Here is a 21,893-nt window from a genome sequence, read left to right as displayed (position 1 = left end):
GCTATTATTTCCGGCTTCTGGTTGGCCACATTCGAATATGTGAAGCTGCCCTGGAACACGCCCAGCCCGCTTTCGGACAGTGGCGCCCCCCTCCTCATTTGCCTTCTATACTTCCCAATGAATGACCGCCACGTCTCCGCTCGTGCCGGCAAGCCCATGCAATTGCAAGCTTGACGAAGCTACATCCGCGCGCACGTTTAGCGTGCTTGCAAAAAGCCTTAAATCCATGGGGCACCAGTCGGGGAGCCATTCTTGCAATTGTATATAGTTGCGACTACAGTTGCGACTATACTTTGTTCACCCTTCAGCTGAGAGTGCAGCCAAAGCCACAAGCGCGAGTTAACCTGGGCAAGAACGCTTAAAAACAGAGACCTCGAGCTCTCGTGCTCGTGGCATTGGCTGCTGTCTCAGGTTAATCCAAAAAAAGGGCGCCTGGCCGGTTTCATTTTCAGTATTTGTGCGCACCTCGTGTGATTTGCTCGCTTTCGGAAGCGGCGAACATGTGCGTGTTGGGCTGACGAGCTCGCACGCTGGGCTAAAAACTTGTAAATATTGGAATGGTGTATGCCCGTTATGATCGAGGTATGACCGCGTGGGCTAGCGTACACCAGCTTGGAGCACGTGGAGTGAAAGCTCGCGCTGCAGAACTCAGGGATCCTGGGTTTAATGCCAACCCCTACCCGTTTCAAATTCGATGAGCATCGTACCGGTGTGCGTTCCTGTATCCGTAATTGGTGGTTCATGTTAAAAAACCCAGGCTAGAGGCTGTACCGCGCTGGACAAATTTATCATCTACAGTCGGTAACAATGTCGCCATGTTCAGACAGACTAACCTCCCGCTGTATAAACGACCAACGACTTAATATTACCCCTAATGATCGAGTTGTGTTTTCCTCTTTATGGCCACTCACAGTCTGGGAATATGTAGTACAGTGTATTTTTTTCTTAGACCCCCATATGGCGCGTTATTAGCTTCAGCTGTGTGCGCGTGATTTCCTGTTCACATGACTTCTTTTGTGAGCTACGAATTATAGCGTGCTTCAAAGAAGCAAGAAAACAAAACAAACAAGCAAAAACGCGAGGTTCCAGGATTCTTTCGAAACTCGGTACATAATGGCAACGAAACGGTTGAAGCATCCTGTTTGCGTTCTTTGTCTTGGGAGGCAAGAAACGTTTCGCGTGAAAAGGATGCACATTCAGACCGAAAGTATTTTCAAACAGGTTTTGTTCTTCGATAACAAATTTCCAATGCCAGCTTAGCATATTGTTTGCTCATATTCTTTCTGAGAAACGATGCCGTAATCGCAGGCTCAACTCCATAGAGCAAATATAGGCTGCGAACAGGCAACGAGTTTCACCCCGTGGAGCTAGCCTGGGGGTTTTAACGTGCACCACGCAGTAGAGATACACGACCACACGCCGGTACAATGCTCATTCAGATCGAAACGGGCAGGGGTGGGGACACTGGGTGGGGATTAAACCAAGGATCCCTGGGTTCTGCAGCGCGAGCTTTCACTCCACGTGCTCCACGTGCTCCGAGCTCGTGTGCGCTAGCCCACTCGGCCACCGTTCCCCCACGAAACACCTCTTGCCGAGGCGACGCTAGCCGACACGGCCGGTCAACCGCTCGCGCCGCATTCTCATGTTTAAACAAATCTTAAAGGAGCTGTTCAACGATTTTAACGTTGAAAGAATTGGCATTTTCTGTTTTTGATATTGTTCACTGTGTCACAAATGGCAGAAAAAACACCTCCTTTCATCGAAATGTTGCGATTCCGCCGCGTAATAGCGAGGCAAAACATGGAATATTTCCCGACCTGCAGCCACGAGCGGCGGCCATGAGAAACAAGTGGCGTGACGTCACTTGGGTAGTTGTAAAAAAGATAGCAAGTTGTGCGAATACCTGCTTGATAAAAGGTAACTTTTTTATAAATCTTGTCGTTCTAACATATATATAAATGCGTCAAAACCCTGGTATCATCGACAAAACTTTTATTATACGGAGTTTTAGTGGCGCCATCTATCCTAGGTCCACAAAACCGCGAACAGCCGCCAGAAGCCGGAGGGGGAGGGGGACAGCGCCGGACGGGCAAGGACAGGTGGTCACGCGGTCGCGAGCGGATGAGTTCTCGCTGCTCGCTGATGGCTCTAAAGAGAGAACTTTTCCGGAACTCCGCGCCTACTCAAGTGACGTCACTGTGCACGTGACCCGGAAGACGATGCACGAGTTGAGAGGCGGCAAAAACCTGGATCTTTTCCATTTTTTTAAATAAAAACTAGGGTATCCAGGCAAAATCTGTTTTCTGCAGTTCACTGCAGAAGTGTCAGGCATCAACTTCCACAATTATTTAAGCAAAGCCCTGAAATTGTTGCACAGCTCCTTTAAATGTTAATCTGGACCAAACATCTTGTTTTTTTGTTTTTTTCTCAAGTTGCAGCATTTCGTCCGTGAAATAAATATTGTGACTGTATCTTGGTGGCGTCGCAAGCGCGAGATGCTTGGGCTTCTGCGTCGCGGCGGAGAAACGCTATTCTAAAACTCACTTGCGTAGCGTGGGCTAACGGAACCGCTAACTTTAGCGCTAGTGCGCGCTAAAATTGCGCACGTTATTCTAAAGCTCCCTATTACCGCGAGATAACGCCAGGTTTCGTTCATAGTAACTTGGCCCATTTCTGGAGAGAGGAAGGTCTGTTTATTAACAGACACTAAGAGGTCATCCTTATCCGTTTCTCGCTATTTTTTTTTTTTTTTTCACTTGCCGTTAAATTAAAAAAAAACAGAAAATGGGCCGAATTCTTTGAATTTATCGATCGAACCGTCTTATGTTGAATTGTGTTTAATGAGGAACTTATCGGACGCTCATTAGAGTCTCGGCTTTGCAGACGACACCGTATCAGCGTCTCCACGTCCTTCTTTTCTACCGTTTTTTTTTTTTATTGTTTTCTTTTCGGAGTTTTTGCAGCTGACGATGCCTTCTCGAATCATATCGGAGGCCTTGCTCCTGCGTCTTCTTTTCTTTCTTTTATCTTTCGTTGTGTGGCCGCCGGCACTCGCGGCGCAGGTGTTTAGCGCTCGGTGCCGCTTCATTCACTTTCTTCAAGCCAAATTGGAGTTAAAGGAAAGCTAACCCCCCTCCCCTTTCCCCCCACCACACACATACACTAACAAAAAGAAAAGTATATTCTTTGTCAGGCGGTTTAATTTCGTATCAGGACACTACCCGATTGATATCTTGCTGCAGAGTCAAGCATGTTTTAACAAAGACAAGCAAACCCAACTGCTCCGAAACCGAAACCGAAACATCAGTCTTGTTACAAGATCTGCGCAAATGTTTGTTTAGTAATGTATTGTTATTCCATATAAGTAGCTTACTAAATATTCAGCTCCCCGAGCAACGTGGACGAAAGTATTTCAGACACGTGCCTTGTTCGTTTTTTTTTTTTTTTTCGTTTTGTTTTTCCCTGAAAGAAATTTGTTTGTTTTGCTTTATTTCTAAGGTTCACTCGGCATTCCAGGGTTGTTCTAGTCGACACCCTTTCCCAGTGTGCCGCGGCTAGGAGCGTGCCGTTGCTATGCAGCCACCAAAGCGCTGCTTGCATTCTTCCAGTGTACACCACGTCCCGGTTTCGGCTCGGCGATTTGCTCTACGCATCTGAGAGAAAAGCGCTCTTTAAGTGCCTTCATAAAACCGGATCAGCGCACGAGCTTACGCTGCTCTATCTCCCGATTGCGCCATGCACAGCATCGGATATAAATTCCCAGCGGTAAACGTTCACACGTCGAATGCAATACGCTCTTCAATAGAAAAGAAAAATGTCGCACGCAAGGGATTAGCGCGTAGTTTTATTTCTCGAATTCGGTATATTTATTTTCTTAGCTATAAAATATTTAGCAACTTAATTTTATTTTTCAGTGAAAGTATTACTTTGATTACGAAAGATACTAAAATTCTCAATGTGAGAAGTCGGGACAGCCGCTTATATGGAGGTCCTACGAACGGCCCAAAGCTACGAAGTGCACCAGTGAAGCGTTGTTCGTATCTATAAGCAATTATGTTTTTTTTTTGCTTTTTGTACGCGGAACTATAATCGAAGCACCTCCTATACTTTCGAATGGCATGACCAAGTGACAGGAGACTGTTCGGTGAACTATTTATGTTCTCCGATAATTATATAGCTTTTTTTTAATCGGTGAGTCTAAATTGAGGGCTGAGCGATTCACACTTGCAGTTCGCCATATCATGAGAATCTCTCACTAAATTTCGCTTTTTGTTCTTAGAATGGTTGTGTTTCTTACTAGTGTAGCGTCGCGCACGTAGCTGACTTTGTTTCTATGAAAACCTCGGTCGTTTAAACTAACATTATAAAAAAAGGTTTAACCAAAAGGCCTGAATATTCAATATAAATTCATGTCTAATATGTCAAATCAAGTAATAAGAATACTACTAATAATAATATTTAATAATAATGATGATGATAACAGAGAGAGACCAAGAAAAAAATGAAAGCCGTTTACAAATCCCTGTAACGCCGAATTGGAGCGCAGCTCTTGAGGAGGAGTAGGGAAGGGTACTGAGGGGGTCACGTGACCTGCTGGTAGTCACGTGATCTCGGGGGAGGGGGGGGTCACGCGACCTCAGGGGGTCACGCGACCTCAGGGGGGTCACGTGACCTCGGGGGGGGGGGGGGGGTCACGTGACCCCCCCCCCCCCCGGTTACGCCGACGCCGACGCCGACGCCGCTCAAGCTGGAAACGGGCCCCTAAGAGCTGCGCTCTAAAAGAAAAGCTGCAGTATGCAGTTCAACAGGTCCTTGGCTGTAAACAGAGGGCTATTGCCAACATTGGCGTCACGAAAACAGACAAGAACATCAGAAGGAATTAATTTTCTTCTGCCGTTTGTAAGTAAAGAACGGAGATCGGTAACCCCGAGGCCCAAAAAACAACGTAACGGAGAGCGTGCCCCCATCGGTTTCTAATTCCCGAAACAGAGACGACAAGCCGGTGATTCGCAGCACGCCGGCGCGCCGTTTACTCGCTGCGCACATATTGAACCGAATCAGGTCAACACAAAAGCCCTTTTCCAAGAGTTGACCGGCTTTCAACGCCGGAAATTGAAACCTCTCACTTCGAAGCGCGTCCTTCTTTTGGTTTTGCATTTTGTGTTGTTTTTTTTCTATCGTCAACGACGCTAACTTATCGACTAGGAGAATAAGTGGAGGAGGAAGGCCAACCAGTCTCGTGATTGTTGTGGCAGAAGACACGTGTGTTGGCAGACTCAAACACGCGCCGACCACGCTGCTCTTGTTGTAGGACACAAACACACACACACGCACACACAAACACACACACACACAGCGCGCGCGTTCCAGTCGCGGAACTGACCCACTTTCGGTACAAACAACCCGAGGCGAAGTCTGGCCAGCTGGGACGATACAAACAGTGGGGGACGTTATTTCCTCGCGAGGCATAAGGTGACAGACTGCATTGATTTTGTCACGAAACCAACGGAAGAAGAGGAGCTCGAGGCACTCGTGAGTCTCACGAGTGTCTTTGGTCAGCGAATGAGACACCACAGCTACGTCAACGTCGGGATCTATCCTTGTTTTGGGGAAAGGTCTTCGTGTTTCTTCTTTTTTGTTTTGTTATTATGTGTGTGTGTGCGCCTGTCCTTTCTTTCGATGCAGGATTCGCCGGCTCTCGCGAAAAGAGTAATGTGTTCTCTCATGTTGCGACGCGGAGAAGCACAACGCTACAGGAGGGATCGCGAAAGAGTGCATTTGTGCGTTTTGGGTGGGAACGAGAGGTTGACCTTCGTAACACGCCGTAGGTGTGACGCTGAGCAGGATCGAAAAGAAACGGTTGTTGTTACTTTCTGTGGAAAAGGTGCGAATTCTAAGTCCAGAGCGTTGAACCGTTACGATTTTTCTTTAAACTTCCCATTTTGGTCTCGAATGCGTCCAATAGGTGCGGAAATGTTCGTGAAACACCTGGGGAAATTCTAGGCTCTACTCATTACCTGCTGAATTATTCGAATGTTTTATCGTAGGAGCTAGCAAAAATATTGTTTCCTGTTTAATGTTTTAAATATATAATTTACTTCCATTGATTCATTCGTGACCGCGCTGATTATCTGGAAAAGACGTGCGCAAACTTTCCCCGTCCGCGACCCCTTCAAAAAACCCAAACGCCGTCCAGCAACCCCCTCTTTCACCCCTTTCCGATCCGAGGCTACTTAACAATGACTCGACTTTTTAATGCCCCCGCGACGCTTCCTTGCGCATCTAGATCGCCGTTAGTGACAGGTATGACAGTATTACAAAGCCAAAGGTCTTTAAGCCACTTTCGTAGAATGTGTCGACATTTTTCCCGACTAGATGCTAACTGCAACACTAGATCAAATATCGTAAACTGGATTTACATAAATAAAGCACCTCACTACCTTTTTTTTTATATATACGTTCAGTTTTTATAGCGTTCGCAGTCTAAACGTAGGACTGTCACAAAATCTCTAAAATATGGCTTTTGATCATTAATTTTTCTAATCTTTTATTGACGCCGTCAGCATTTCATGACGTTTGTCATAAAATACGGACTCATATTGTAAATCCTTGAGAGGAGCATGACCTACTGAGGCGGCTTCGACGTTTTTCTGCCTGTAGCCTTCAGCACCCTTTTTCTTCCCGAATAATTATAACAAAATAAATAGGTGTGAAGGCTGGTTTACCAGTTCAATATCTTCGCGTCTGAACTGCTATCCTTCCTCACTTGTCGACGTAAATCAGTTCCGGGGTAAATATTTTGAAGAAGGATCAAACCTGTCACTCTGGATTGGAAATATCACTTAAACATCCCTGAGGCAACCAAGCATTTTCAATTCGATTCAATTTCCTGCTCTCGCGAGGTCTTCAGTAGCATTCCTACCCCACGTCTTATCTAGCAAGCTTGATCCCCTGCGAGACATCCATCATCTTGCCTAAGTCCGCGGACGTCACATATTGTTTTTTCGCTTAGTTTTGATACAATTAAGAAAACAAAATACGCGAAGCATTCGATCTGGTGTGGACGGCCATGAAATGCGGATTTGAATTTTGAAACCAGAATTTTAATACTTTTCTTTGTGTTCATCCTCGCGCAGTATGACGCCTTTTCTATGTCGAGACGCGTGTCCCGAAACCTAAAGCCTCGGAAATCCCTTTTTGGAATCGTGAGCGAGGCAATTTCCTGGACGGTTTGACCATGACCGTTGTTTTATCTCTGCGACGCAAAAACGAAAGGACAGCGATGATCGGTGGCGGCTCAAGTGGCTATATTCTTTGATAGCTCTCGCAGATTGAACACCCGCCGCCAATGTCTTCCCTCTACGCTCAATGTGTGACACTTTCTTTCTCTTTCATTTCTGCTATTCGTATTTGGTGGTGTCTAAAGAAAGGAGACAATTGTTAAGCAAAAAGAGATACCGCGACGCAGTATCTTCGTTAAACAGAAGTATAAAGTCTTCCTTCTTTTTTTTTTTACGAGGAATTTAATATTGAACTGCGTGTCTTCGTTTTCCTCTATTGAACGCTCACTCAACGAAGCAAATACAAACACAGCAAAAAATATGGGGGGTAGACGCAGCTGGGGGAATAAAAAAAAAATAGAGGAATGTTTCTTTTGTTGTTTTTTCGGAGTGAGTTTGGATTGTTTTGGACGTGGTTGTTCCGTGCAGAACGGAGCTCTCTTGCATTGTACTTTTACAGCGTGATGTAATATTAACCATTTATTATTGGTTCGCCTTTTCTTTCCTCTTTAGATTACATGATAGATGAATTCAGCAGATGTTTAAGTGGTCTGTTATGTTCTGCAAAACTACGCACTACTCTCACTGATAATGTAATATGTCGTCCATAAACTTCCGACTTTCAGTACTGTAGCAAGTAATGTCGTGTAACTTTAAGTACACACGCACACACACACACATACACACACGCATACATACATATATATATATATATATGTTTTTTTAAAGGTATGTTTTTATTACTTGTTTTGGAGAATACACTCATACTTTTATTGAGATCGGGCATCACTCATTGGTAGTAAAGCAACGCATAGCACCTACCTGACGTAAGAATCACTATATTTTCCGTTTTGCCCCAGATTAACAGCTTTCAGCAATTGACCAGAAAGTTATACTACAAAAGTTGCTTACATGTAGACAAGCAATAGATATACCACGAGCTTTTCTTGTTTTTTTTTTTTCAATTTCAATCTTTTTCCCCCTACAGAACCCAGCGTTATTTCAATTTTTTTTATTGATACGTAAACACCACATTTAGAATTTTGTGTTTACATGCATGTACTCATTAGTACAGTGACAACAGCCGTTTTTGTCCGAATCACCTTCTCGATTGGGCGAAGCAATAACAAAGAATCTAATTAATTCCGTACTCCTTTATATCAAACATCTTATGTTTGACGTTTTTGCAAGAGTACCCAAAGCGCGCACCTTCACAAGAAAAAAAAAAACAGCAGAAAAACAGACTTTTAAATACTGATATTGCAAACTAGTGCTACCCACTAAGCTATGTTTAGGGTACGGGCAGCCCCTTCCTCGATACTGCAGTCGGCGCCGCCACGTTACTGATTAGTGCAGAGCTGTCTCAATCGGCGATCATTACGATTGAATAATCCGGCTTCCTGAGCTCTTGACACGCTGTAAAAAAGCTTTTGGAGGACGGTCAGCTGGAAATCTTGTGATTTCCAGATAAAATGTTAAATAACTGGCAACAAACAATGGATCCTTTTCAATATCACATCGAGCAACTTTGCCGGCCGCTATGCGGAGTTCGTCTGCTTCATTTGCAGGGGTTTTGGGGTCGTCAGAACGCCGAACTCTGATTGGTTCCAAGAGAAGGAGGGTGGGTAGACCTCAAGGCAGCTTGCTTTGAGGTCTACCCACTATCCTTTCAATCAGAGCCAATCAGAACTCGGAGTCTTTCTGACGTCACATCAACTCCTGCAAAATAAGCAGACGAACTTGCACCCCGCATTTCTTTGCCACGAAGCGTGTGTTTGGACCCGAGTTCTCGCCTAGCACTAACGCCACCTTCAGATTTTTTTTTTTTTTTTGTGCGAATAGAGCCGTGTTTGCGTTTAGCGTTGACGTAATTCTCGTTCCCAAACAATGACGGGCATGCATAATGGGCACTGCAGCTACAAGACTGCGCGCAAATCCGAGAAGGGTCTATTCTTAGCACCAACAGCGCCGAAGTGTCGTTACTTAGAAGCGCGGCTTGTTTTAAGTGACTCTAGTTCGAAACGACAAATTTATTCTATCCATCCGACACCTCCATCTTCTTCCTTCCAACGACACGTATCCGCGGGACAAGTAGGCCGCAAACACCGGGGTGACAGCTGCGGAAGCCAACACACTCGGGAACAATTTGTCGGGTAGGGCCAACCGAAAAACAACAACAACAACAAGACGCTACGCGAAGAACGTCCGCCTTTTTGGGACCGCAGCATCGCTCACACACTTGACGATAATCTGGCCGGCACAGCGCGTCGCCGAGAGTAGGTCTCGGAGGAGCGCCTCAAGGCGTGCATTATTCGGGCGTGCTTTCACCGGATGGCGCGTCCACGTCCGTTAACCTGTCACGGCCGAACGTGTTTGTCCGTAAAGGCTCATTTTGCGGAGTTTCCTAAACCCGGCGTCGAGGTCCCGAAGGGTTTAGTGGTGCGTACCTCGCATCAAGGACTCCTATTGTTTCTTCGTGGAGAGATTGGGCGAAAGAAGCAGCAACGTGTCATCGTACGCGCGCAGTTTCTTTGCTCCCTTAGTGTCTATAGAGAGCAATAAAGGCGCGTGAAAGGCAGGCGTCTACGTGAAACGTTTATTGTCGAATCATCTAGGTCGTGGAATTCGGTCATCGACTGACTATACAAGCCGTCGCGAAGGCCGTGCTGATTTGTATTCATGAACGCAAGAGGTAACTGTCGAAGTAGACACCCGCAATGTTTGTGAACAAAACGTCGGTTTCTACCAAATTGTGATGGCTGCTTTCAAAGGTAAGCGAATATTTGGTTATAATAGTGGCCCTATTTGACACGGGTGATTATATTCAGCTGGTAGAAATGACCTCGAAAAGAATTCTTGTTTAATATTTGTTTTAGCTTTGCATATAGCAAGTTTCAAATGGTGTTACATAAAGGCAGCATCTGGATGTGCCATAAAATACGTCACTTGACCGGATCTGCATTATGGATTCCACAAGCAGTGAAAGTAACGGGTGCTTTTCTAATTTTTAGCGGTAAAGAAACGTAGCAATTCAAACGGTAAAAATGCACCCGTGATACCTAAACATTTTTTTTTAATTGTGTTAATTTGTACTGGGAATTTAGCGCATATTTTGATAAGATATGACTTCTGTTGATAAGAAATGGGCAATAATTGAAGGCAACTGAGAGAAGCCAGTGACTTATGTAAGAATTCCCTTTTTTTTATTATTTTTTTTATTTGGTGATACTGCCAGCATTCTGTAGAACGCCCAGGCAGGAGGTGTACAAAAACCATATTCAAGAACAAGCGGAAGCAGTACAAACAAACAGACAGAGTTACTACTCAACAAAGTGCGAGAGTAGGGCTTCACTAAAAGTATCTATGGATCTCAAATTTACAACACTTTCAGGAAGCTTATTCCACTCACACGTGGTTCTAGGAAAAAAGGATGTTTTAAACAAAGTGGTTCGACACAATGGTTCGACAACTGTTAATTAGTATTTGCTTCGCGTGGGCCTTATTTCGTTAAACGAAGTGTAATCACCGAGGTGCAGTCGCAAATTACCTTGTATCATATTATAAAGAAACTTCAGCCGTTTTTTTTTCTCCGGGTTGCTAAATCACTCAATCCCGATCTTGGATACAAATCTGAAACGGATGACATAAAACCATAACGGTTTGATTTGTTTTCCACTTTGTATAGTTAGAGGCAGCCGATGTTATATAAATACATTATCAACGTGTGCCATGAGAAGACGCCAATGAAATAGCTACATTTTATTTTTAAGTGTTGCATAGTATTTAGCGTCAGTGCATGTGGTCTTTTTCACGATAATAGTGACACAAACTGAAGTTTCGCACAAAAGACAGACGATGTACCTGCAAAAATCATAGTGTATTCATTTGTGAATATTTATACGTTTTGATATGCGAGTCTACAGAAGAAAGAATATATTCGTGGGCCATGCTGCGGTGCTGTGTCATTTGATCTTGTGATTTGTAATATGTATATTTACTGGACGATGTGTGTATCAATAGGCAAAATGATAAAAACAACATATCTAAATTGCACACCCAGACAAGTTTCAAATGCTGAAAGAGGTAATATAGCTTCTTTTTTGCTAACGGTAACTAAGCTTCATTTTTTTTTTTTTAATATTAGGCATTTTATGCAAGTTTGGATTTCGGACATCTGATCCGTCTTCACAACGAGCCCTTTGTATTGAGTGTTACACATTACATTTATTCAATTTTTTTATAATAATTTACAACACAACAGGAAGACGGGTATTAGCATGTCAAAACGGTTCGAGAATTTATGTTCTTGGTCCTTCTACAATAAATTCCTATTTGCATAATCCCGTTCGCCAATACCGAAATCTATATTTTCGTTTTAACACACACACAAAAAAAGTTTTTTTTAACAACGTTTGAGGAATACTTAAATGAATAAATATTATACGAGACGTGAGCCTGAATACAAAGGCATTAACGCATGCTTCGCTGGATCTCTTTATAACATGTCAATCGGATTTGAATATTTTTCCCCCGAGCGCCAGTAGGGATAGCTTCCCCGCATCGAGTTATCCTCTGAGGCAAAGCACGCCTTCCGGGGGCTGAACTCCCAGATAACCTTCCCTTTTCTCCGGATTTAGGTAGAGACTGGCAAAAGGGCTCACTTCGTTGGCTCAATTTTAGAACGGACGTTTTCACCGATGACACTTCGATCAATATCGTTGTTTCGTTGTATTAAGTCTGCAACATAATGTATTCATCAAGCGTTACGAGATGAAACCACTTACCATTGTTCCGACACCAAAGACTTCCATTTTACGAGTGTTGTTTGATGTTTTAGGTTTGAATTCAGTAGTTATTCCTGTGAACATGATAATGCATATCTTTAGGTTGTTTGTCATAATGAAAACAACAGCTTTACGTGAGCTGCAACATATGCACGTCAAGATAAACGTCTTGAGAAACGCATTATCATGATCGTAGAGATACCTCGAAGGCCACGCTTTATTGTGAGCTTCAGTATGTGTACGTACATTAAAGCTCTCATCAAGTCGTGCCGTTTCTGTTATCGCTACAATGATTACAATGCATATTTAAAAACTTTTGTTTCGACTTGCACATTTTGAAGTTAACGTTAGCACTGCTGTTTTCTTTTGCTTGGTTCATTCGATGCACCGGAATAATGTAACTAATGTTCGTTTATTTTTTTTATGCAGGTGATCAAAATGCTGTTCGTCATTGTCGCGCTGTTCGCCTTCTGCTGGCTGCCTTACCAGCTCTACAACTTGCTTCGGGAGGTTTTCCCTCAGATAGATAGGTAAGTGTATTGTCCCGCAAGGTGATCCTCGACATTCTTTTTCAGGCATGCATCGAGAACACTGTTTCAAAGTCAAGGCTCTAACTGTGTTCAACTGCTCGTTGTACAAAAAGAAAAAAAAAAAGCTTGGGTAATCTCCGCGTGGTTTGTGATGAGCAGTTCTACCTGTGCGAATGTATCGTTTTGTCTCAAGACGCTCAAAGGATTCGAGTTTGTAGCAGTGACGTTACGGTGCCTGGAACACTTCTGTGACTAGAATGTTCACCCAGTCTTCGAAAGTGATCACTCGATTTCCTCTCGATGACGTCATAAAAATTGACACGCTACTCCCTGTGGTGATCCTGGCAGCGGCAAAGCAGCAGAAGTGGATTCGGCAGACGCCTGTTCTGCTGTAGGTCGCTCTGCAGTCAGACAATCGACGGGAAAACAAAGAGACAGGCACGCGTTGGGATACCGCAACGACAACGACCCAAGCGACTGTCGGGTGTCGTGATCGCCGGAATTTCTATGAAAACCCGCCAGGATCACGACACCCGACAGCATGACACGCCGGGTCCAGTGACGCAGTTTGTTGCTATTCCGGAACCACGTTTGGTGCGCAAGTGGGGCGGGACAGTGAGCATAGTGGTCGAAGACGCGCGTTCCACATACGTCTTAGCACGCGGAACGCCGGCCTCCGGCTTCTGGGCTTTCGCATACGAACGCGTTAGAAGACGGAACGCCGTCGCTCGACGAGTGCAGTGGAGAAAAAGGCAGATGCCGACTAATCGTTCCAACCAGAGCACGGTGTTCTAACGTCCCTACGTGTTCTCGTCTCCCCCTCTTCCCTGCGTTTCTCAGTGCCTATTCAAAGTGAAGTCCTACTCGGTCACTGTTTGTAAAATTACGTATTTTCTGGTGACATGCTCACACATCTGCGTCCAGAACTTTAGCTACTACAGCACCGATTGCAACCACTGCGGTTGCAACGACCACTGTGTGCCGTACATACACACTCATTCCGCTCGCGATAAGTGCAGCAACTTCGGTATAGCAATAGCCCTTTTGCGAAATCACCCAATCGCCCCGGCCCGCGCGCGAGGAATTGTGGGAGAGATTGTTCCTCGCCTGGCCGCTCTGCCTTGAGATTGCATTGCCTTGTCGCTTGCCTCCTTTTAATCCTCTGTTTTTCGATTTCATTACCTATTTTTATCTATTCCAGTTTATTTTTTATTGCTTTCAAGTGTTTCTATTCTCTTCTGCGCTCGATATTTCTTGTATATTTATAGTATTTGTGTCTTTAATTTGCCTTTTTCGACGGGAGTGCCGACGGACAACACGCCGCTTCGCGCGTCGTTCCCCGGGTGAGTACTACCCACCGTGGTACTACCGTTGCTACCAATTCCTATCGCGCTGGTAGCTCTTCATTTTGGTTCAATTTGACCCACGTGCAGTCGAGAGGAGCCGTTTATGAACACCCACTCACATGTCATAGGAGATAGGCAGATCTCTGGATCAACAATCACGACGCTAGAGCCGAGTGCGCTGTGATTTGACCACCGGCGCTCGCTCCGTTGACTCGCACTGTAGCGTATGCCTTCGAGTGCCGCTTACTTGACCAAGATACAGCACGCCGCTTTGTCGCCGCGCACCATTTGTCCGAATGTTTGCGGAGCTGAGGCATATGCAACGCTGCGGCGCCTGACAACTGCGCGCTGCGGCGCGAGACATTCGCAAGCGCCGGTGGCCCAACGTCGCGGCTTGTATGCGATTATGGTATGCCTTATTAATCTATCTGCTAAGCGGTTGTCTGTTGCAAACACCCTTTTTCAAGTGTTTACAACTGCGCTCCGCTGCGTGCAGTTGTCTGGCGCCGCAGCGTTGGATATGCCAACCGGTGTTACGGTTTCGCGGGCATTCGGACAAATGATTCGAGGCGACAAAGAGGCGCGCTGTATCTTGGTCAAGTAAGCGGCACTCGAAGATATTCGCTATAGTGGGAGTCAACGGAGTGAGCGCGGGCGGCCAAATCACAGCGCACCTCGCGTCGCGACATTTGCTTCAGAGTTCTGCCAACCCCTATGACATGTGCGCGAATGTTCATAAACGGCTCTTCTCGACTGCACGCAGGTCAAATTGAACCAAAATGAACAACTAACAGCGCGATAGAATCGCTACTCACCCGGGGAGCGACGCGCGAAGCGGCGTGTTGTCCGTCAGCACTCCCGTCGAAAAAGGCAAAATAAAGACTCAAAGACTATAAATATACAAGACATATCGCGCGCAGAACAGAATAGAAACACTTAGAAGCAATAAAAATACACTTGAACAGGTAAAAATAGGTAATAGAATAAAAAAAATACAGAGGATTAAGAAGAGGCAAGCGATAAGGCAATGCGATCTCAAGGCAGAGCGGCCAGGTGAAAGACAGTCTCTCCCACAATTCCTCCGCGTGGGCCGGGCCGCTTGGGAAAATAGCAAATCGTCTATTGGTAGAGCCTGTAGCGTGACAGTCGCTTCTTCGCAGCTGCCAGCTGTTTCTGCCGTGCCTTCCAAGAAATGAAACACTGTGTATGTGGGCTCAAGTTTTATTTGCTTATACATTCTTGATATAAAGCTGGCAGAACTTAATGAAAGCAAAAAAAGGGATATGTCGTCCCAGGATGACCTCGATTTGAACTCTTCGCAATCTTTCCAATACTAAATATTTTGACGCATATTTTTTTTACAATGATAGAAGCATATTTTCACATAAATAAAATAGAGAACATGGATTACAGAAGTAGCACTAACCAATGCGGTTCACGCAGGTGATAGAGAGGTGTGTACATTTGTGTATTCTGAGCCCAGCTCTAGAACACCACCCATCCTTATTAGTTTGATAAAAAATAGTTGATGGTTAATAGTAGAACAAAGATTGAGTGTAGAAAATGATAAATATGGCATGTTACAGTATTCAAACACCCAGGAAGCATCATTGTAGGCGAAGTAAACGAACGCTATGGAGCGAGATTTTCTACGCTCTTGAACTCACGGCTACGACGTCGCCGCACTTGTGGACGGGTCTTCTCGTTTTATACGTGCTTGTTTACTCTCGCGACACAGTGCCGCAGCCAATAAGGACATATCCTTCGCAAATACGATCACTTTCACGGCGTCGACCATTCCGAATTTCATCTTCGGCGCCGTTTTGGTCAGCCGGTCGCAGACTCCCAACTAGAAGGAAATGCCTCCGTCTGCGTTCTCGACGCGTGATTGGTCGGTCGCTGGGTCGTTTTAGGAGTAGCTCACATATTTCACCCGATCCGGCTCCCTCGTTACTTACGACAGCGACGTGTGGTGCCACTTTGCCATGGCAACTCGTTGTTGCAACGTGTTACAACGTAACTGCAGCGCGGTCCCTGCCGTTGCTCCTGACGCAAGTGTGTCAACCGGTCATAAAAGTCGTCAATATCACCGCCACTAGATACAAAATGAAATGCCATGTGCCATCTCCTGACTTCAGTTACTTTCGATGTTCAGTCGTTAAGCAGGCTATTTAGTGATACTTTATCTTAAAAATGAGACGTATCGACGTTCTGGGAAGGTTCTAACAATTTTATCTTGCAGTATAAAGAAACATCAGCGCCTCTGCGATTTTGTTGGGTTCGCCGACAGAAAACCAATTGCTGCAATTTACTGAAAAAAATTATACGTTAAAAGAAGAATACTTAATTTTAAGCAATAATACAAGCTTGTTAGAACACCTAGCATGGTGCTTTTCTAGCTTGCTGTTCAACCGAAAGGGGCATCTCTCAGGTTAGACTATTTCTTGGGTTTCTTGAAGCACTCGACTCCTCCCATCATTGATTGCACCGATGGTATATTTCGTCTGTTCAACGGGAGAGTGGGGGCGTTTTAGGTTTTTTCTTGGTATAAATTATTTGGCGTCATAAAAATGGTAAAATCCCACAACAGCCATTTTCATAATTGTATAATGATTTTGTGCTTTTTTTTACGTCTCGCAGGTATAAGTACATCAACATCATCTGGTTCGTCATGCACTGGCTGGCCATGAGTAATTCCTGTTATAATCCCTTCATCTACGCCATCTATAACGTAAGTTCATCACAAACGAGAGAATTATTTTTGTACAACTTGCCGTTCTTAACCTCATTGCAGCACAAAATTAACGAGCCACTTGGGGTCCCTATTCATTACCTGAGACCCACGTTTGGTTCATCTCATGTTCCAGGTTAATTTTAAAATAGAGTTGAGGTTTAATGGCTGAATAAATGTTTAAATAGAAACACACAAAAAAAGAAACATTACATTTGGGCACCTCTTCGTTCAACTGTTGTACAGATATATATGTATTTACTCAAAAAATTTAATCAGTTTAGGGTTTGCTGTTTGCAATCTTACGTATAGGCCAAAGTGATGTGCGGTAGGGTAAAGTGGATGTTCTGCATATTACACAATCAGCTAGACTCTCTCTCGAAAAAAATAAATGAAGGGTTCATCTTCTAGCCCCTCATCGGTAAATAACTCTGGTAACCCCTGCGACCCCGCAGGTTTTTTTTTTTTTATTATTATTATGCTAGTAAAGGTAGCAATCTATTAGCGTATTTCCTCCGAGCCTCCTAATCGATGCATGGGTTTTTTGTCTCTCTATTTTTAAGATGATAAGTATTAAAAAGAGGACTATGAAAATAAATAAATTATTCCTGCAGATTAAGTATAACGTTATCAACTCGGCGGGCCTCAGGGAACGAGTATAAACAAACAATTATTGGCTTAATTCACTAAAGTTCGTCAAGTAAATGTTGCACTGTTCTTATTAGGTGGCGAAGTTTATTCTGGCACTTGGAGCCCATTCTTAATATAGGTTAAATAAGTTTTTTTTTTCTTCTAAAATCTTACATCTCATTGGGCCTACATTAATATCGGTTTGCAAATCTCCAGTCGAAATATGACAGCTAATAAAAAAAAAAAAACTTAAAAAGATTGTTAGCCGAATAATTAATCAACCATATGTTGCTTTATAAACCTGCTCTGATGTCAGCCACGGTCGATTAACATTATTCTGCGGGATGCATTCCTTTATTTCCAGGTACCTTTTTTATATATATATAATTCCGGCTTATAAAAAAAGAAATCACTCTGTATATCCCGTACCGAAAAGGGTAATTTTATTGTAAACGACTTGCACAATAAAAATGACCTCGGCGGTTTATGAAGACCCCCTGAACTGATGCTAACTTAATGCTAAAAAAAGGAAAACTATTTTTGCCTCACCAGGAAATCCATGACCGTTACCCGCGAGAACAAAGGGCACTAAAAACAAACGCCGTATTGATTCGCGGACGGCAATGGACGACAGGGACACGGCTCGTAACCCGATTAACGTCAGGAAAGACAAGTTGGGAAAGGGCCGGACTCCCAAAACGTAAAGCGTGCAAAAAGAAAGAAAAAGAAAAAACTGAAGATAGTAACGTCTTTAGGGGACAGCCATTTGTCGGCGTCGTCACCTCCGAGTGTGTCGTGTAACACCCAGTTCCGTTTCGGGGTGTCTTTTCTTCTGTCCAGATCATACCTCGCAACCCTAGCAGGGTCAGAACAGAGGCAGAGCTTTGAGCCCCGGGCGCGGCTTCTTTCGATACGGGATTTCTAGTCGGGGAACAAGGTATGTCCTCACAAAAAAAAAGCACTTATGGCCGAAGGACAAAAAACTGTAGCACTAGCAATTTTATCTACTATTCTATGGCACAAAACGCGAGGAACCCTGCGTTATGATCCGGAAAGAGCCATTATATATGACGTCACTTCCAAAACATGACGATATACGTTCATTGCAATGCTCGCATCAACGCACTAACGTGATCATTATGTTGTTATGTTTTTTCGCGGTGTCTACAAGGCGCCAACGCATATATTTCTCAAATTCCCCTCGGTCAAAGCCAAGACCGGGAGCTCTTTCTGTTTGATCACTATGCGGTCACTGAAAGAATGAGAACTGTAGTGTGTGTCTTTCGAACGCTTTGCCCTCGGTACGCGTTCGTTGCATTTCGTAAGCGCATTGGCCTCGCGTGCTCGCTCGAGGCCCTCGCGACGGCGAAGCATTGCCGAAGGTAGGAAGCTCGCGCTAGAGGCGGGACAACGAAAACTCCTTTCTGCCGTTCTCATCTTGCCAGTGGCAAATGGCCGTGGGACGCTGGCCCTGTGAAAAAACACCACGTGTTGTGCCTCGGAAAGACATTTCCGGCACGTTATGGTGCGCCCAGGCGAACGCTGATTGGCCGCACAGATGGTTTCATCCAAACGAAAGTGACTGTTTTATATTTAAAGAAAAAACTTTTATTATTCATATTCGACTTTCCAGAAATTTTAAAGAGAGCCAGATAAAAGTTCATTCTTGTTCACCATCTTCAAAAACTGGTTTACAAGGGGCAATTTAATTTTACTACGGTCGCTTGTTCCAAGAGTCAAATATTTTCAACATGCAATGTGAAATGTAACGGGAGTGACGGTGAACAAGGAATACAGACAGTCACTCAGGGAACGCAAAGAATCACGAATGTTTATGCGTTCATTATTATATTTTCTGCGCCAGTCAACCGCATGTGTCATGTATTTCACAGACCGACATGACTCATACCCCTTAGAAGAGCACGTTTTATGTTATACTTTCCAACTAAAAAATATGCGAATATCGCTTTTTAAAAGGATTTAAGCAGCTTGTTTTGGACTCAAGATGTTGTTAAATAAGCACATAATGAACTATTCAACATCACGTTAAATAAGCGTTTAGTTTAGTTTTCTACAATGAGGATACAGTGAACAACATTAAGCCACATGCCGCAGACTTACCGATAAGCAGGACTCATAGCATTTCCGGAGCGCACGGGCAAGTATATCGTCTCCGCAACCAAACACGCACAAGCAGACCCAACCCGAACTTCAATAGAACCTTTAAAAAAATTATCAAGCAACATTGGTGGCCGACATTTTTTTTGGCACAAAACGTGCGATTGTGTCCGAGTCCTCGCCGAGACCTCTGACGCACCGCTGGTATTTGATACGAACTAAACCGAACTCAGGCTGACCACTCACACAGCCCTCCTGTCCAATACATGCTCAGAGTTCATGCCCAAACGATGGCGGTCTCGAATGATTGGCGCACCAGCTACTAGATTGCGCCCACTTTTGAGAAGGGTCTGTTATAAACGGTGACTTCGGCAAGAAATCTTCTTTTTTTGTTTTTATTAGGATATTTTATCTTGCCCAAGCTCAGTTTGAATCAATGGTTGATGTTCTTAAAACCTCGACACGCGCACTCATTTTTCCCTCGCTCCGCATCCGGACTAAACCGTTTCTGCACTAGTGGCGTTGAATAAATAATCGATTTTCCAATCGGTGTATTTTTTGTTTCCCCCACAGGAGCGGTTCAAACGCGAGTTTGCGTTGCGGTGCCATTGCGGTGGCCAGAGGTACAAGCAGACGAGCCGATTCGCGGCCTACGATCAAGACGACAACAACTCCACCATCATCGTGTCCATGCGGCACTCGTTCCGGCTCAGCTTCAAAGGTTCCCACTCGCCCATCAAGGGCAGTACCAAGCTGTGATACCTCGCACCACCGCTGCCAAGCGCCATCTCGCGTGTCGCCCCGTGAGGACTTGTCGGAGCCAAGGAACTGTCGTCGATGCGCTCCCTGTACAGACCGCCCGAGTGTTCAGACGCGGACGCTGTTCCTGGAACATCCTCCGTGCTTCCCTTCCTCTTCCCGGAAGGAGACTCCTTAAAGTGTGGTTCATTATGTGTGTGCGCGCGCGCGTTTGTGAGTGCAGGACACGGGAGGAACGCCACGCCTCTTATCCCTGGGAGATGCCCACCCACGCGAAGCGCCTCCTGAATCATGTCGAGTGTTCAGTGCCCTCGGCATGTCGAGTGTTCAGTGTCCTCAGCACATGGTCCCTGAGAGCTTAATAAACGCGGGGCTCCTTGTGTACCGAGAACCTATACATGACTTGGCAGATAATCAGACTGCAGCACTAGACCATAAGAACGCCGAAGGACCGGTCACGAAGACAGAAGCCTTAATATAATGAGCCACACACCGCGTTTAATAAGCTCTCGGTGATCATAACCTATTATTTTGGGGGGAAGGGTTCAAAGATGCGAACTGTGATCATACATGGAGCTCGACTCACGTCTTGCATGTCTCCGCATAGATAACCTATCGTTGTTTTCTCAAGTCTTTCTCTATAACGCGGGAGCACATACTGCTCTATGAACTCAGCCAAATCTTTCTTTCACGCTATGCCACGTTCTCTACAATGTCATGGGATCATGAAATGAAAAAAAAAAACGAAATAGGTAAATATTGCTTCTTGACCAACGCTATGATGAAGCGTTTATATATCTGCCAGCTCCGCGTCATTTGGCGTTCAAGAAACGTTGCCTCCGAATTCACCGCGTTACGTCTCATCGCTCAGAACGGACGCATGTTTCTTTGCTTGGAAAGGGCCGCCATTTTCAAACAAGCAAGAGGGGCCTTTGATTAAAATTGACGATGTGTGGAGAAATACTCATTGCTCTTATGGAAATTCAAAGGTTCCTCGCTGGCTTTAGAAGTGCAAAGGCATGAGGATGATTACGCTGGATCTAATGAAACGCGATTATGAGCATTCCCTACGAGTATCAAATTATTGTGATTGCTTGTGTGCATACATGTGTGCTCGGCGGCCGTTCGAACAATGGGCATTATACTTAAGGGCTCGAGACTGAACATGTAAGTCAAGTGGAATATGTGCGAGTGCGCTTGTGTGTATGTCTGTGCATGCGAGAGCGTGTTTGGTGCTGTGCAAAAGCGACGTGTTGCCATCCTCGCTAGAGGCTATATGTCCAGTCCCACACCCATCTAGTTTTGGTCTCGATGTTGTTCCGTGACTTTCAGCCCATGATTTTAATAAAAAGGCTTCACCGCAGTTGTGGGAAACCTTCACCTCTACTTCGATTCCGTTCTTTATTTTTCCGATGTTCACTATTACGTAACGCGTTATTCTCCCCAAGAGTTCGGCACAGAAGATGTGATCAGGATGCCTTCTTCATGTCCAACTCAGAGGAACAACACGGTTCCGGGATTTTCTAAACAAGAAAATGCATTTCAGAGTCACTGAGACATTCAGGAACCTAAGGCGTGGTGACTCCCCGAGCATTCCTATTATTGCTGCGCAGCTAATCAGATTGCGGCTTCAGCCTATAAGAAGGCCGAAGGACCAATCAGGAAACAAGAAGCGTGAAAATAGTAGTCCACACCCTGCGCTTCTTATTAAGTTG

General features: G+C 44.7%; 1 protein-coding gene across 1 annotated transcript in view; it reads left to right on the top strand.

The window, feature by feature from the left end:
- LOC8039699 (RYamide receptor) overlaps nucleotides 1-21,528 on the top strand; it is a 210,201-nt gene extending 188,673 nt beyond the window's left edge. Inside the window, exons 2-4 of the mRNA XM_002413604.5 lie at nucleotides 12,494-12,594; nucleotides 16,581-16,671; nucleotides 19,993-21,528. Coding sequence (XP_002413649.2) covers nucleotides 12,494-12,594; nucleotides 16,581-16,671; nucleotides 19,993-20,178 — 378 coding nt within the window. The 3' untranslated portion in view covers nucleotides 20,179-21,528. The remainder of the gene's footprint in view (nucleotides 1-12,493; nucleotides 12,595-16,580; nucleotides 16,672-19,992) is intronic.
- The last annotated feature ends 365 nt before the right edge of the window (nucleotides 21,529-21,893 follow it).

The sequence above is a fragment of the Ixodes scapularis genome, unplaced genomic scaffold, assembly GCF_016920785.2.
Source record: "Ixodes scapularis isolate PalLabHiFi unplaced genomic scaffold, ASM1692078v2 PGA_scaffold3__209_contigs__length_174095766, whole genome shotgun sequence".
Classification (NCBI taxonomy): Eukaryota; Metazoa; Arthropoda; class Arachnida; order Ixodida; family Ixodidae; genus Ixodes; species Ixodes scapularis.
Note: the sequence above shows the minus strand (reverse complement) of the source record. Positions and strands in the feature narration are given on the sequence as shown.